The sequence below is a fragment of the Sardina pilchardus genome, chromosome 6 (assembly GCF_963854185.1).
Source record: "Sardina pilchardus chromosome 6, fSarPil1.1, whole genome shotgun sequence".
Classification (NCBI taxonomy): Eukaryota; Metazoa; Chordata; class Actinopteri; order Clupeiformes; family Clupeidae; genus Sardina; species Sardina pilchardus.
Genome location: NC_084999.1, coordinates 22,962,213 through 22,977,516, shown reverse-complemented (window position 1 = coordinate 22,977,516; position 15,304 = coordinate 22,962,213). Strand labels below are relative to the sequence as shown.

At 46.9% G+C, this 15,304-nt stretch overlaps 1 protein-coding gene across 2 annotated transcripts in view; it reads left to right on the top strand.

Moving 5' to 3' along the window:
• Positions 1-15,304, top strand: part of LOC134083016 (cingulin) — a 39,531-nt gene that overhangs the window by 3,681 nt on the left and 20,546 nt on the right. For both annotated transcript variants that reach the window (XM_062539109.1, XM_062539110.1), the window contains exons 2-5: positions 9,036-9,338; positions 9,694-10,630; positions 10,767-10,870; positions 12,064-12,133. In XM_062539109.1, the coding sequence (XP_062395093.1) occupies positions 9,037-9,338; positions 9,694-10,630; positions 10,767-10,870; positions 12,064-12,133 (1,413 nt within the window). In that variant the 5' untranslated portion in view covers position 9,036. The remainder of the gene's footprint in view (positions 1-9,035; positions 9,339-9,693; positions 10,631-10,766; positions 10,871-12,063; positions 12,134-15,304) is intronic.

The window sequence follows — 15,304 nt, the reverse complement described above, 5'->3', positions numbered from 1 at the left end:
GATAGCTGAGAAAGGAAGAGGTCTTTGAATTTGAAATGAACAATGTTTCCGAGGTGTTTGTCAGGTGGATGAAGAAAGATTGATAATGGACCTTGTACAAACATTTGAGCTAGAGAGATGTGTGAGAGGGCATAGCCTAATTAAAATGTTGCCGAGGAGGACAAGTTTGATGGGTAGCATTTTTACTGTGGTGGACTGAGCAGTGAGGAGAGTGAGGGAGAGAGAGAAAGAGAGAGAGAGAGAGATGGAGCCATGGAGAGAGGGAGAGAGAGGGCTGAGGGGCAGCGTTCTCAGCATAGCTGCCCTGGTTTTCCGCCCCACTTCACTCAGATAATGGGATGGGAAGGGGGCTGTCTGACACCCCCCCTACACACACTCACACACAATCACACATTCATCCCAAATGTTCACCATTCATCCTCAGACTCTCTTTCAAGCTGTGTTTATCTGTGAGTGTTTATGAGCTTGTATGTGTGTTTTTCTGGCAGCAAAGATGTCTCCTACTGACCCAGAGAGAGAGAGAGAGAGAGAGAGAGAGAGAGAGAGAGAGAGAGAGAGTGTGTGTATGTGTGAGAGGAAAGACCGAAAGAATGTAGGAAATAGAGAACCTCTGTCTTGGGTTTACCTCGCCTGACAGTGGCCTGCTTTGACTTCCCAGCTGATCTAAGCACCTGATGCTTTAAAAAACTAGATCGGTCACTGCTCCGTGCACCTGTGTGTGAGAACAGACACTAAAGCCACTGTTTGAAGCGCCAGAGGGGAATGCCACGAGAGCTACTATACGTCAGTGGCCATTATGTCTAAAGGAACATTTCAAGGACAGAGAAGTACCCAAGACCTCTTGAAGTTGCTTTGGCTTTGGGGATAATGGGCCTTGGCTTAAAATGTCAACTCATGACCTAAGCTTAACATTACAAATGTTGACAAGTTGTTTTTAGGGGCCAGAGTTAGATAGCCGATAATTGAGGGAAAACTCTCTTGTTCTGTTTAATATGTCTTTGCCCAGCACCTGTTATAATCATAGTCTAGCAGCCATTCGTCAACATAAAGCTCCTGGTTGATGACGAGCCAGAAAAGATGATGATGATGATGATGATGATGCTGCTGCTCTGCATGCGGGATGAAAACACATTTCATTTGTCAGGGTGTGAATAACGCGCGAGGAAGGACTGAGGAAGAGGAAGAGGAAGAGGAAGAGGAAGAGGCTGAGCGAGGGAGCGTTGGAGAAGGGATTAGCCCTTACAGTGACTAAGTGTCTGTGGGCTTCCTTTTCTCTCTGCAGTCAGTCGGTGTAGAAAGACTCCCCGCCAGGCGCGCTTTGACTGCCGTTGTGAGCGCTCACCTTCTTACCGCCGGGGCTTTGAAATTCCTCTCCAGTAAAGGAAGAAACCGTCATCTCCTCTGCAGGGCAGAGGCTGTGAAGTTTTTTTTTTAAATGCTTTCATGTCTTTGGAAGTCTTGATGAAAGTCTAAGCTGTCTTTTTAACAGGTCATTAGGCTACATCACAGAAGTGACAACCATTTAAAACATATGAACTCAAAATAATACGTAGAACAATTAAGTAAGTTTAGAATATCCATCTATCTATATATCCTTTAAAAGACTGTCTACTATGCAGTTTCGGATGTTTTTGACAACTGTAGAGCTCCCCTAGAGCCTTGATATTTATATTTTACTCTGCTGTTGTAAATAGCCTGATTCATGGCTTGTCCCCCTGTACACAATGAAAATACTTTTGTAAATGACTAACATCAGGCAAAAACATTGTCCAAAGAGCTAGCTATTTTGCTGGCAAGGTAATGTTTCATGATTCCCACGAGATGTCTTTGGGCTGGCAATTCTTGAAGTTCCATTACTGGTTCTCTCGGTAGCGACCCCCTACGGCTATGCTCTATGGCTATGCTAGGTGAACGATTTCCCTATTACAAGTTTGTTTACCTTCAATTTGGCTTTGCAGAGGTAGTATTAAGGTATCAATCTTGCAAAGTGTACCTTTCAATATATAGAAGCACATAAGAACTATAGCTTGAAGCCTAGAATAATCACTATCACTGACAATAAAAGCAGTATTGTATTGTATCCCATCGTCACGGCTAAGCAATAGCAATTGAAGCAGGGACCGAACTCATCCCAAGCTGTTCACAAACTCCACAAACTACTTGTGTTCAGAGCTCTGCCATGATTCCACCCCCGTTGAATCCCTTTGGCCATTGTTGTTGTGAAAACTCCCTTGATAGAGCCATTTAGCCTAATCTAACTATTCTACCATAGAAAACTGTAGCACTGTTTGTGTAGTCAATAGTAGCCTACTGAATGATAGCCTAACACTGGTATAGTCTAGTCGTGCTCACCCCTGAACTGAAGTACAGTAGGGGACTACAGATGAAAAGTAGTCATTTGACTAATTCTGGCATATTTACATGGGTGTATTTTTTATACAACAATGTTCATAAATATGCATGGTACCTAACAAATAAACCAAAAAATAAAAAATAAAATAAATAAATAAATAGATTGACTGACTACAACCAGAGGCCCAGCAGGTGGGCAGTTTCAGTTGTAAAGGTGACTTGTTCCACCTATGTAAAGTACATCCTGCCTACACTTTTCTCTGCTATACTGTGCGACCACAGACTCTATACCTGTCAGCAATACTGTATACCTCTGATGTGTGTGTGTCTGTGTGTGTGTTTGTGTGTGTGTGGGTGTGTGGGGGGGGGTCAATTTTTATTTAACAAAGAGGAGCATTGTCAGTATTTGTAGTAAGAAGACACGATTGGGGAGGGAGGGGGCTGGGGATGAGTGTGTGCTATTGCAGGCAAGAGACAGTGAGCACTCTTTGTGTGTGTGTTTTCGTGCGTCGGTGCCAGGTCACCCCGGCTCTTATCAGCAAAGGCCATGCATTTAACAGCGGCTCACAAAGGCCTATATCTAGACATGGGGGTTGGGATTGTCACAGAGGCCTGTGGGATGATATTATATTGCGCTGAAGCCCCAACAGGCTGGTATAGCGCCCGTCTAATCTGAAAGCAGCAGACTCGCTATCGTCTCAACCAGGGACAACAGGCTTACGGCCAAAAGGGGCTGATGTCATTTGTCTGCAAATCACGAAAACCTGCAAAACCTCAACAGTGTACCAAGTACAAGCAGGAAGGTGTTGTGCGTTGTTTATTGTGGTCGTGAGTCTGCAGTGAAATTCTTGCGTGCTCTTTCATTCTGTGTCTTTCATTTCTTTCTCTCTCTATCTGTTTACCTCTCTTTCTTTCTTTCTTTCTTTCTCTCTCTTTATCTATCGTTTGCTCCCTCTCTCTCTTCTCTCTTTCTGTTGTGTGCCTCTCTAAACAACCCAGCCTGGCTATCTGTTATCAGAAACCTTACAGTACACACCTGCATAAGACAGTAAGAGATAGTGATAGCCATTATGGCAGTAGTATCACTCTCTCTCTCTCTCTGTATCTTTCCCTCCTTCTCTCTCCTTCTGTTGTGTACTACAGCCTGGCTATCTGTTATCAGAAACCTTTCGCATCTGCATGAGGCAGTGAGAGATGGCGATAATCATGACAGCAATAGTATCAGGTGAGGGCCTCTGCTCCGACCGGAATCGGTTAAAGTGGATTAGCATCAACATTCATGTGTACAGTCAGCTCAGTCACAAAGCTTTGTGTTACAGCCCAGTCTCATGGCTTGGCAGTCCCACAGTCAGAGACACAGCTTTAAGCCTGAGCATCTGTGAGCAGTAGCCAGGTGCATGTTTATGTAGTTGGACGTTTGATAGGAAATGCCATTCTAGACCAAAGGAACTCATAAGGTTTGACAGTGGACTTTGAAGTTCAGAGATGCAAGGCATTAGAAAATGCCAAATGCAGTAAGCAAACCATACATTATTTTGTTCTGTTGAAACACAATCAGGCTGAATACGGGAACAGGAATAATGTTCTTCTGGTAAAAAATGCCGTAATTCAGTGTATGACTGGATGGATATGATCAGCCAGCAATAAAAGATAAAGTGACTCATTGGGGAAGGTTTTTGGGAGACTGTGTGTGGAGTTTTTTTTTAGCAACATTACTAATCCTTCACACATGCGGATGTTGCTTAGTAGCTGGCATTACTGAGTCCACTGATGTCCACTAGTCTGCATGGAGTTTCACTGTTCCCTCAGACAAACACTCCTCACAAACCATTACAAAATACAGAAAGGAATGGCCCTTTAATGCATGCTTGATGAGGTATGTGCTTTCACCAGTCCAGTCCAGTACTACTGAGCTACTATACTGTAGGTGGTTGATTGGCAGGGTGTAAACTGTACAGTGAAGCGGCCTCTTGTTCCTTGACCCCAGAGGCCCTCCGGAGTGGAGCTGTGAGCTGTAAGCCTAGAGCACTGAGCACAATCCTATCGGCCCCACCGACGTGCTCAGGCGTCCCTCAGTGGCGCCTCGGGTAACTCCTTAAAAAGCACCAGACGCTAATTTGGCGGAGTGGCTTTGTGCGGAGGATCGCGGGCCCCGTTCCAGCTCCGATAGAGCGATGCCCACTCACCCCGGTCCACTCCAACCCCCCACCCCCACCCATGCTCTGCCCTGGCCTCCCTCTCCGTCTACACCGGCCCAGGAGGATTCCCAGATAATAGGGGTGACATCAGCCCTCTGGAACGCCAGTCTCGCGTGTGATTAAGAGCTCGTTAGAGCGCCAGGGCCGCGCTAATCGATGAGTTGCTCTTGGAGGGCGACGGGAGCATCGATCGTCCGAAATGAAGTTGCGGAAGGCCCCCCTCGTCCATCTCGTTTAGGAGCGCCGGTGTTTGTCTTTGTCCATTTTGTTTATTTGCTCACTCGCTCATGAGGCTGTTGTTGTTGTTGTTATTCTTCTCCTCCCTGCTAGGCTGTTTACTTGTAGTCTCGCTCACTGTTTTGTTTTGATTTGTTTTAAACGTGATCAATACAGCGTCTTGCCTCGCTGCTCGTGCTCAGTGTGTGTGTGACAGAGTAAGAGTGTCTTTCCCTTGTGATTTGATTGGGTGATTGGATGGAGTGTAGTAGGACTCATGTGTCATCACTCATCACTCTGTCTCTCTAATGTGGCCCTGAGGTGCAATATTGAAATAAATGAAAATATTAAAATGAAGAATTCTGAGCACGTTTTCGTAATTCAGTTCTCACACAATGTCGTATTTACCCTATTGTTTGCTGCACTTGCATTTGCCGTATTTGCGGCACCATCTGAGATTTTGCTCAAACTTTGTCTACCTAATAATATTTAGATCCCAAAACTAAGACATGTAGAACATTTTTGTTAAATTACAATGTTTTAGTAAATTTTTTCACATTTGATACATTTTCTTACCCTTACATTTCTTAAATGCCTTACCTCGGAGGCCATGTTTGCCCATTAATATCTTGAAAAGTATTATTCCTATGACCCAGTTGCCTTTTTCGGTACTTGTAGCTCAGTTGTAGTTCATACAGTCTCTGATGTCAGAAATTATTTTAATGTTAATTTGGCAAATATTAACTTTTGTCACTTGCAATCTGCTTGTCCATCTGCCTCTGTTTTCTTAATACTCACATATGTTTAAAAAAAAATGCATGTCATGGCCCACTTAATCCATTTCATTCATTTGTGTTTCATTGTATACCGCAAACAGCATTCACCATCTTCGTCAAAGTTCAGAGCGAAGAACGACTTCTCAATGAGGACATTCTGACCTTTTGAAGAGTAAAATGTAGACAAGGCAGAAAAAGTTAAGCTTTTAATTGTGTGTGTGTTTGTGAGAGAGAGAGAGAGAGAGAGAGAGAGAGAGAGAAAGAGAGTGAGTGAATGTGAGGGAGAAAAAGTGGATGTTTGAGAGAGGGAAAACAGTGCTCTGTCTTATCTGTTTTAGCAGTGAAAGCCCTGTAATCTTTGGTCAACAAACAGAAAACTTTTAAAGACAGAGGGATAGTTTTGTTCCCTAATCTCTCTCTCTCTCTCTCTCTCTCTTTCTTTCTCTCCTCCTCCTCTCTCTCGCCTCTCGCCCCTCCTCCAAGCCACGGCTCCCTTTTACTTCTTTTCCTTGTATGTAATCTCCTAGTTTTAATTCCTGATAATTAAAGTATCATTTCTCGTCTCAACTAACCGTGTTAAATGAAATTACCCACAAAAGCTTTAATTCCCAGTTGAAAAGCTCTGTTGACCACAGCCCAGTTCCTAACCACTTAAGCCACCGGCCCTAATAGCTTTATGATCATCTGCCATTGCATGGGTCATTTGAGCTGGACAGGCCCTTCGTTTGGGTGTCAGATGAGGAATGCAGAGTATAATGTGTGTGTGTGTGTGTGTGTGTGTGTGTGTGTGTGTGTGTGTGTGTGTGTGTGTGTGTGTGTGTGTGTGTGTGTGTGTGTGTGTGTGTGTGTGTGTGTGTGTGTGTGTGTGTGTGTGTGTGTGTGTGTGTGTGTGTGTGTAGTGCACAACTGTAGTGATTCAGAGTCAGTATGACCCAAATCAGTTGTATGGTTATGATGGCAGGAGGGTGAATGGGTGAGTGTGTCTAGGTTAATGACTGATCACGGACTCAAAGTCCTCTGCAGTCTAGCAGGGAAGGACATTTTTTCCATGGGTGTGTTTACACACACACACACACACACACACACACACACACACACACACACAGACACACGTGTAGTGTACACACAGGCACACACACAAAGGCTGTAGAACCTCACACTATCTTATGTAGAGACTTCTCTGGTCAGATCCACTTGACTGCAAAGCTGGCCCCTGTCCAGAATTTAAGCCAGTTAGTTGTCAATCAGGGAGAACCAGACATTCATTATATTGTTGAGGTGCATTCCAAGAAATCATTTGTCAAAGTCAACTTAGACTCCATTCATCTGGCTAATTTCAACAGCAATGCTGCTCAAAACACTACAGAAAGTAAACACTGAAGTTGAAGTTCGTTATCAGGACTGTGGTTACAGTATACATAGTCTTGTCTATTATAGAATAAAAATCAAACCTATGTATCATAACATCACCAAAGCTAGATTCAATGTCTCTTACTCAGCTTGGTTGCATGTTTTTTTATTTTTGAGATCGTAATTTGAACCAATACAATTTGAACTACAGTAATTTCCCGCATATAAGCCACATTGTGTATAAGCCACAGGACAGTGTTTTATGCAAGTTAAAACAAGCAAAACCATAACACCATATTAACTGCCCCCCTGTTATTAACCTCATAGCGGATTTTTTTTTGCAAATTCAATGTATAAGCCGTGTAGGCTGGGCGAACCCTGGCTGAACTTCGAAAATTACGGTAATGTAATTTAGCAAATCGCAAAGGCTGTAATTTTTGCCCTGCATGCATCTCACAAGCCTGATTATGTCTGCCCAAAACAGTAATATTTCAGTCATTTTAAATGTATTATGTAGGGAATATTGAACTGAAGTTTAACTAATCAAATCGCAATTGCAATATCTGTCAATAAAAAGAAGTTCAGTCCTACATTTCAGGCTGAAAGAGAAAAGCTGTTTGGCCCATGCTTTGTCTTAGTCTACTGGTTAACTCAACTCTAGTGTGCCCACAAGAGATTTTGGCCGCCTGCCTTTTCTCAATTCAACTTCAACTTCATTGCAGTCCGCTTTGTTGGAATCTTGACATGTAAGGTATTTGCATTGCCAAAGCAATCTAAGGATAAGGAATGTAAAGAACACATTTCCTCTGTAGGCATACTGTACATAGACATACATTTGTGTAAAGTAAACATAGATACCCCCACCCTCCACCCATCAGTTTTGAGGTCATGTGCAAAAGTCAATACACATTTGTAGTACAACAATGCAGGGTTGAGTAAACATGCTTTCCAGATGCATCATAATTACTCATGCAAATCAGTCTGGCATTGCATTTAATTTCTGCAAGAAATTCCAGTTGAAGTGCAGGCTATTCTTCTGGGTTTAGATGTGTACTGTCCCTTAACAGAGTGAGTGCAGAGAGACTTAAAAATGTGCATAAAAATAAAACCTATAGGCTACAAACAAAACACAGAGAGAGAGAGAGGGAGTGACAGAGAGAGAGAGAGAGACGGAGAGAGGAACAGAGAGAGAGAGCGAGGTGTGAGCGTGGCTGTTTGTTCTCTCTGACGGCACCTCGGGGATCGGGGGACGCGCGTCGTTTCCAGAAAAAGCGCAGAGAGCAGCGAGGTGGCGCGGAATGTGTGAAAATGGTTTCACCCTCCAGCCTTTCTGTTTTGGGAGCAGGAGCAGTGATACTGACAGCTTGAGTCAGAAAGTGAGTGTGTGTGTGTGTGTGTGTGTGTGTGTCTGTCTGTCTGTCTGTCTGTCTGTCTCTGTGTGTGTGTGCGCCCGTGTCCATAAAATGAGGGTGGACATAACTGACATTAAGGACATTCAAGGACAAGGACTTTGTGTGTGTGTGTGTGTGTGTGTGTGTGTGTGTGTGTGTGTGTGTGTGTGTGTGTGATGCTGTCCATGTACCACGAGCGTTTGAGGGCGGTCTACTTGGTCTTCTCTTGGACTTGTCACTTTAGCTCTGAGATTATGACAAGCACACACGTAAACACACAGACTTCACCCATCACGGGTGATCAGAGAGATTGAACACTGACAGCCTAAAACCTATTCTGACTGTGGAATGGTGCCGACACACTACGCCCTGGGTGCTTGTCATTTGGACTTTGTCACTCTCGCTTGTGTGCCCAACCCACTCAAACATACAGTACTTTCACAACAGTATGAGGACACATACCTGTGCTGAGGCCTACTTGTGCTTATTGAAGTGAACAACAAATCACTCTTGCTTGTCGGGCGAAAAAATGACACACTGCTGTCGTGTTCCTGAGGCCTAAGATCCATGATGTGCTCCTGCAGGCTAGCCTGTCATTTAGAGATCATTTGAGACGACGACGACTGCATTTTAAGCGTAGATTTTTATCACAAACCCTTGAAAGATGTCGCAGTTCAGGAGTCTTGAATATTTCAGCACTCAAACATTTTCTGAATAATGTAGAAATTCTTTCTCTCGCTCCCTCCCTCCAGTATGTCTGGGCCCGCCCCTGGCAGCAAGACCCCTGTGGATTATGGCCTTCAGATCCGCTTCATAAACGACCTGCAGGACTCGGGAGGGGGCCCAGGTTCCTCGCCGGCCGGGGTAGCCCGGCGAGATGCCCCATCTAAGCCCCCGTCCGGTGGCGGCGGAGGTGGCAGCCGGCCTTCACGCTACGGGGTGGCGGTGCGAGTGCAGGGTATCGCTGGCCAGCCGTACGTGGTGCTCAAGGAGGGCCAGAAGGGCGACTCATATGGAGTTCAGCTCAAGACGCACAGCTACAACAGCCTGCCCAGGTAGGATCACACACACACATACACACACACACAAGGGGTCTTGCATATACACACACACACACACACAAACATCCTGTCAGGGCAGCATTCATATCATTGTGGTATTATATCTCAGTGATAAGCCAAAGTGTCACAGGTACGACAACACACACACACACACACACACACGCACACATCCCTGCTGCAGCAGTCATCCTGGTATTGCATCTAAGTAATAAGTCAAAGTGTCCCCTTTCAGAGTAAGCAGAACTCTACTACAGCACCTGATTGCAGGTGTACGTACACACACACATAACTACACTAGTAGCAGTTCACCTTCAGCCATACTGAGGTCTCTGTTCCCTGTGTGTGTCAGACACAGAGAGACCCCTGGCCAGAGGTCGTACCCCCCAGCAGACGACGGCGGGCATCTCCGCCGCGCCCAGTCTCACGGCTCCCTGCTGGACCGTGACGGCGACGCCAGCGACGAGTTCCCCGACCACCTGGGCCGGCCCCCGGGAGACGGCCGCTCCGGCAGCTATGGCAACCTAGATGGGGGGATAGGAGTTGGAAGAGAGAGAGTGCGGAGAGGAGGAGGAGGAGGAGGAGGAGGGTTGCAGAGGAACCAGTGGGGCGGGTCGCACGGTGTGGGGCTCAACGGCTCGCCAGGAACGGGCAGTGAGTACGGCTCCTCGGAGTCCTTCCCCGAAAGTCCCCCTCGAGCGGCCAGTGCCCCACATCACCAGCCTCCACCCAGCCAGCCGCAATACCACCAGCCCCCACCCAGCCAGCCGCAATACCACCAGCCCCCCCCCGGCCAGCCCCCACCCAGCCAGCCGCAATACCATCAGCCCCCACCCAGCCAGCCTCCACCCAGCCAGCCGCAATACCACCAGCCCCCACCCAGCCAGCCGCAATACCACCAGCCCCCACCCAGCCAGCCGCAATACCACCAGCCTCCAGCCAGCCAGCCGGAGCAGCAGCAGCCTCCGCCAAAGCACGTCCCTGTCAACCGCCTCATCAGTCAGTTCAACGGTGGCCGTAGTACTGGAGGAGCCGCCAGGGGGCGCTCTCCCGACGTGGATTCAGGACGCCCAGCTGCACCTCCTCCTTACGCTGCCCCCTCCGTCGTCTCGAACCCGTACTCCTCGCTCCCCTCGTCCAGTCAGAGCAGCCTGGGGCGGGGCTCGGGGTCTGTCGGCAAGGTAACGCCGGTGCACAATTCCACCTCTCCTTCACCAGCCAATGAGTGGCAGTCTCAGGGGCGATATGTTGCTGTGGAGACAGTACCTGCCAATCAAGCAGAGGCACAGGTGAGGGTGATAAATTCTCTCTCTCTCTCTCTCTCTCTCTCTCTCTCTAATACACACATGTACATTAACTGTTCTTATGTGCCATATGTGTGTGTGTGTGTGTTTGTTTGTGTTTCACTCGGGACTCTTTTTCTAGGTGACCCCTGACCTTTTGCTAGACCAGGGTCAGAGTTCAGGCTCTGAGCTCTCCAATGAGGACGACCAGATTCTGCAGATGATCTACAGTGTCCTACGGCATGGGTAAATGTCAATTCATGATTTTCACCTACGTAGTTCTTTACAAATGGGGATCACCTGTGTGATGATTAGGTTGTAGGTATTGCCTAATAACAGTAAAAATTAACACACACAACACAACCGTCATAAATGGTGATGCAATGTTGTTGTGTTTTTGCTTTTTGTTTTGATGGTGATGATGTCACAGTATTTGGCCATTATTAGTAAAGGAAATATTTAGCAATCTTATTGTGGCTTATCTTGTTGTTTTGGAAGGGAGGGTAAAAGTTGCACAAACGGAATGCATAGAAAGGCCTCTCCTCTCTGATTTGCAACACTAAAAGCTGCCCAGGAGACAGCTGACTGCCTATTGTATAGCTCCACACACACTCCCCCTCTGACCCTATGCGGCAGCGAGTGTGACTCACAACAGGCCAGTTTATTGGCCAGCCTGGCGACTGCAGTAGCAGATTCCTTTCCTGGGTGCAGCAGTGATGGTGGTGGTGGTGGTGAGGTGGTGATCTGGCTGACTGGCGGTGTGTGTGTGTGTGTGTGTGTGTGTGTGTGTGTGTGTGTGTGTGTGTGTGTGTGTGTGTGTGTGTGTGTGTGTGTGTGTGTGTGTGTGTGTGTGTGTGTGTGTGTGTGTGTGTGTGTGTGTGTGTGTGTGTGTGTGTGTGTGTGTGTGTGTGTGTGTGTGTGGGAGAGATGGGACAGGAACAGGAACTTGGTCTTCTGAGAATGCATTTGCCCGTCTCCTCCCACGCAAGGCAGGCGAGCGAGCGCACGTCAGCCCCGTTCTCCACTGGTGCCAGAAATAGCTGCGCGTTGTGTGCTTTATGATGCATATAATGGGAATAGCGCCGTGAAACCGAGGGGTGTGACTGTCTACTCAGCTGATGGGCCAGACGGCTGTGTGTTAAAAGTGTGTGTGTGTTTTTGTTAGAGTGAGAGAGTGTATGTGTGTGTGTGTGTGTGTGTGTGTGTGTGTGTGTGTGTGTGTGTGTGTGTGTGTGTGTGTGTGTGTGTGTGTGTGTGTGTGTGTGTGTGTGTGTGTGTGTGTGTAGGGGGAAAACTAGTGAGTGTGTGTGTGTGTTTATGTGAGTGTTAGAGAGAGAGAGAGCGAGTGTGAGTGTGTGTGTGTGTTTGTGTGTAGGGGGAGGTTGTCTGTGTGTGTGTGTGTGCATGCATGACTCATCCCCATCTACCTCCTCTCTCAGGAGCACCGAGAGTGATGCTGTCATCAAACAGAAGGCCCGAGTGCTCTGGAACAAGATCCGCCCTCTCAAGGTACACACACCACTTCCCACCGTTAACCCCTCCGCCTCCACACCCCTCCACAGGCCCTCTTATCCCCACCTCTTAACCCCAGTACACACCCCTCCACAGGACCTCTTAACCCCACCTCTTAACCCCAGCACACACAACCTCCATGGCTCCATGAGGCTTACAACCTGAACCCTGACACTTGTTTATTTGCAACCTGTAAGCAAAGGCTCAGTAGGCATATCCTCTTGCATTCATGCTCTAACTGCATAAGCTCATAGTGGGATGTTGTAGAATCACAAAATCACTACATAGTTCCCTCTTGCTAAAAAAAAAAAAGCTTAGAACTTACTGTTCTACAAGTAATCCCATTACATAATGGCTTCCTGCAGGTTGCTAGCCGTCCGCTGTTTTCCAATGAACTTTGTCGTCGTTGAGGATGGATATGTAGGTTGTCATTTTCTTGGAACCACATAGCGTGCTAAAGCAGGGCTGGGTATCATTAATATTCTGTTTTCGTTTGTGTCCCGAACACTTTCAGTTTGAAAATACTATCGAGCCGTGTTCGTTTTGAGAACTCCAGCTTTGCATTTCAATCCCTGCCAGCAGTTAATGCAACATGGAGAACAAAATGCAAGCCTGACTGTCTTGGGTAGCATCTCTAGGACAATCAAATTATTTTTTTTAAAGGCAGACAATTACGTGAATGGTCATACGATTGGTGGAAATTATCATGTGATCCACACTTCAGGTGTCATCCACTGACTACAGATGTCCCGCGTAGAAGATTCTGGAATTTAGAACACATGCATGTGGAGATTGCATTTAAAACAAAGCAGCGTTTACAAATGAACAAAGAATAATAGTGGTGCTACAGTATGTCTACGCAAGAAAAATCACCTACTGTATATAACGCTTATATACTTGCAAATAAGTATGAATATTTTGCTGTGTTGAATATGTGCTGTAGGCAGTTGATATGGAGTGCTGTGTGTGACAGAGTCAGGACTGCATTAAGCTTGTCTGGGGCCCTGGGTCAATGCATCACCCAGGGCCACAGTAGCCAGTTTATCTGCACTCCGACAAAAGCAGTTGGCTATGTTGCTAAATTAACCTCTCTGCTTTGCAAAGTAGGGGTGTTGCTGCTTGACATTAATCAGCTCAAAGCCCCAAAGATAGTGTTTCCAGCAGGCGCAGATGAAGTGTGTCACGCTGACACTTTTATCATTCCTACTTACTGGAACGACGTGCCTCATGAGCTCATTCGTTTCAACGCTGCTGATAATCCGGCGGTAGGCCCGGCGAAGCAGCCCTCGTTGCTGTGGTGCCTGTGCTGTGGACTGACATCACCTTATCGGGCCTTATCTGAGTAGCAAGGCCTGCACTCTCTGCAGCGCACAGGCTGCTCACACACACACCGCTCAAAAAACAGAGTGCAATCTGCTCCCCCTTTCTTCTGCTGAGATTTGAAGTTTTGAAAACGCTGAGGCTGAAAACAAGGAACTAGGCCACAATGGGTTAGAGAGAGGGAAGTAGAGAGGAGAGAGGGAGGGAGAGAGAGAAGGAGAGAGAGAGGGAGAGAGAGATGGGGAGAGAGCGAGGGTTTTTTCGCAGAGTGGGCACTCGAAGCAGACGTGTGCCCTCTGGTAATGAGCACCATGGTAATCGTTGAGAGAGAGAGAGAGAGAAAAAGTGTGTGTGTGTGTGTGTGTGTGTGTGTGTGTGAGTGTGTGTGTGTCTGTGTGTAAGTGAGTGAGTGGGTGAGTGGGTTGGCACCGCCAGGCGGGCATTGATGGATTGGCAGCGATCCAGACCCCCTCACTGCAGCTGAGCACTATTAAAGATGAGGGGAGTCTGGCGCTTATCCTGCTCGCTAATTAACAGAATGGCACACACACACACACACACACACACACACACACACACACACACACACACACACACTCACACATGCACACATAGAAGAATTTCAAAACACTTACACAATGTAAGTAAGAGGAGTCCACAGACAGACAGACACCACACACACACACACACACACAGACACACACACACACACACACACACTCTCGCACATCAGCACACACACGTAGAAACACTCAGCGGAGCGCTAATGATTGTGTAAAGACATTAATCTGTGTTGTGAGAGTGGAAGGGGTGCGAGACGTGAAACACTGGGCCAAGCATCTGGGTGAAGGATAGCTCCTCTGCCGCTCCACTTAACCCAAAACTATTACGTTATTACACTGCCATCAGCCCAACCCAATACATCACAGATCCCCATCCGCCCACATTTACACAGTCCACAGCCCTGACCAATCCATCACCAACTGCATACGTTTACATTAGTATCGGTACCAAATCAGTTGGTCACAGAGACTTACCGCTACTATTTACATGCCTATCAGCCCAAACCAATCGATCAGATACTTGTGTATGCTGCGAGCCCGTAACAGTTGGTTCGCAGTGTCCCCTCGCACAAGCTCTGTCAGAGCAGATCAGCCTGTCGTTGTTGTGTATGGGCTAGAAGGGTGTCCTGCCAACAGCACTGTGCACTGTATCACTCTGCATCAGCCTCATGAAGTGCCTGAACAGTGTAGGGGAGTCATTCAGAGCTTATCCATCACTAATAAGGCTGCCTGCGTGTACACTTTTTACAGTGGCCTTCAGGATCTGACCGCTGTTAGTGCTGGACGCTCACGGTGGCAGCAGCGACAGCAGTCCTTCATCTCCCTCTCTGTGTGTCTGCACTGCAGATCTGCTGATGGAGGTGAACGGTAGCTGCTGATCCCTTATTGGGACGTACCCCGTGATTTATGGGCGCGGCGGTACAACAAATTCACTTTCATTTTACTGATCAATGTGCAAGGCACAACTCGGTCCTTGTAAGAGGATATTGCTACAGAGAGGGTTTTGTGAAGTTTGAACTTGACACATTACCTTTTAGCACTGTTATGGTTTGCTGTCAGTCAGTAGTGTATCATTCTTAAGATTTCCTTGTTTTTTTTTACACCATGTCAGTATATCACTTCATTTTTCTAGCCTCAGACTAATACACACCTGTTGCTGCAGTCAGTGTACTGCACGTCCAAGTGTGTTAAAAAGAAGGGACAGTCCTTTATGAGAATACCGTAAATTATCACAGTAAAACGTGTCCTGTAAGTGCTATGCAGTGATTTATTGTTGGCTAGTGTC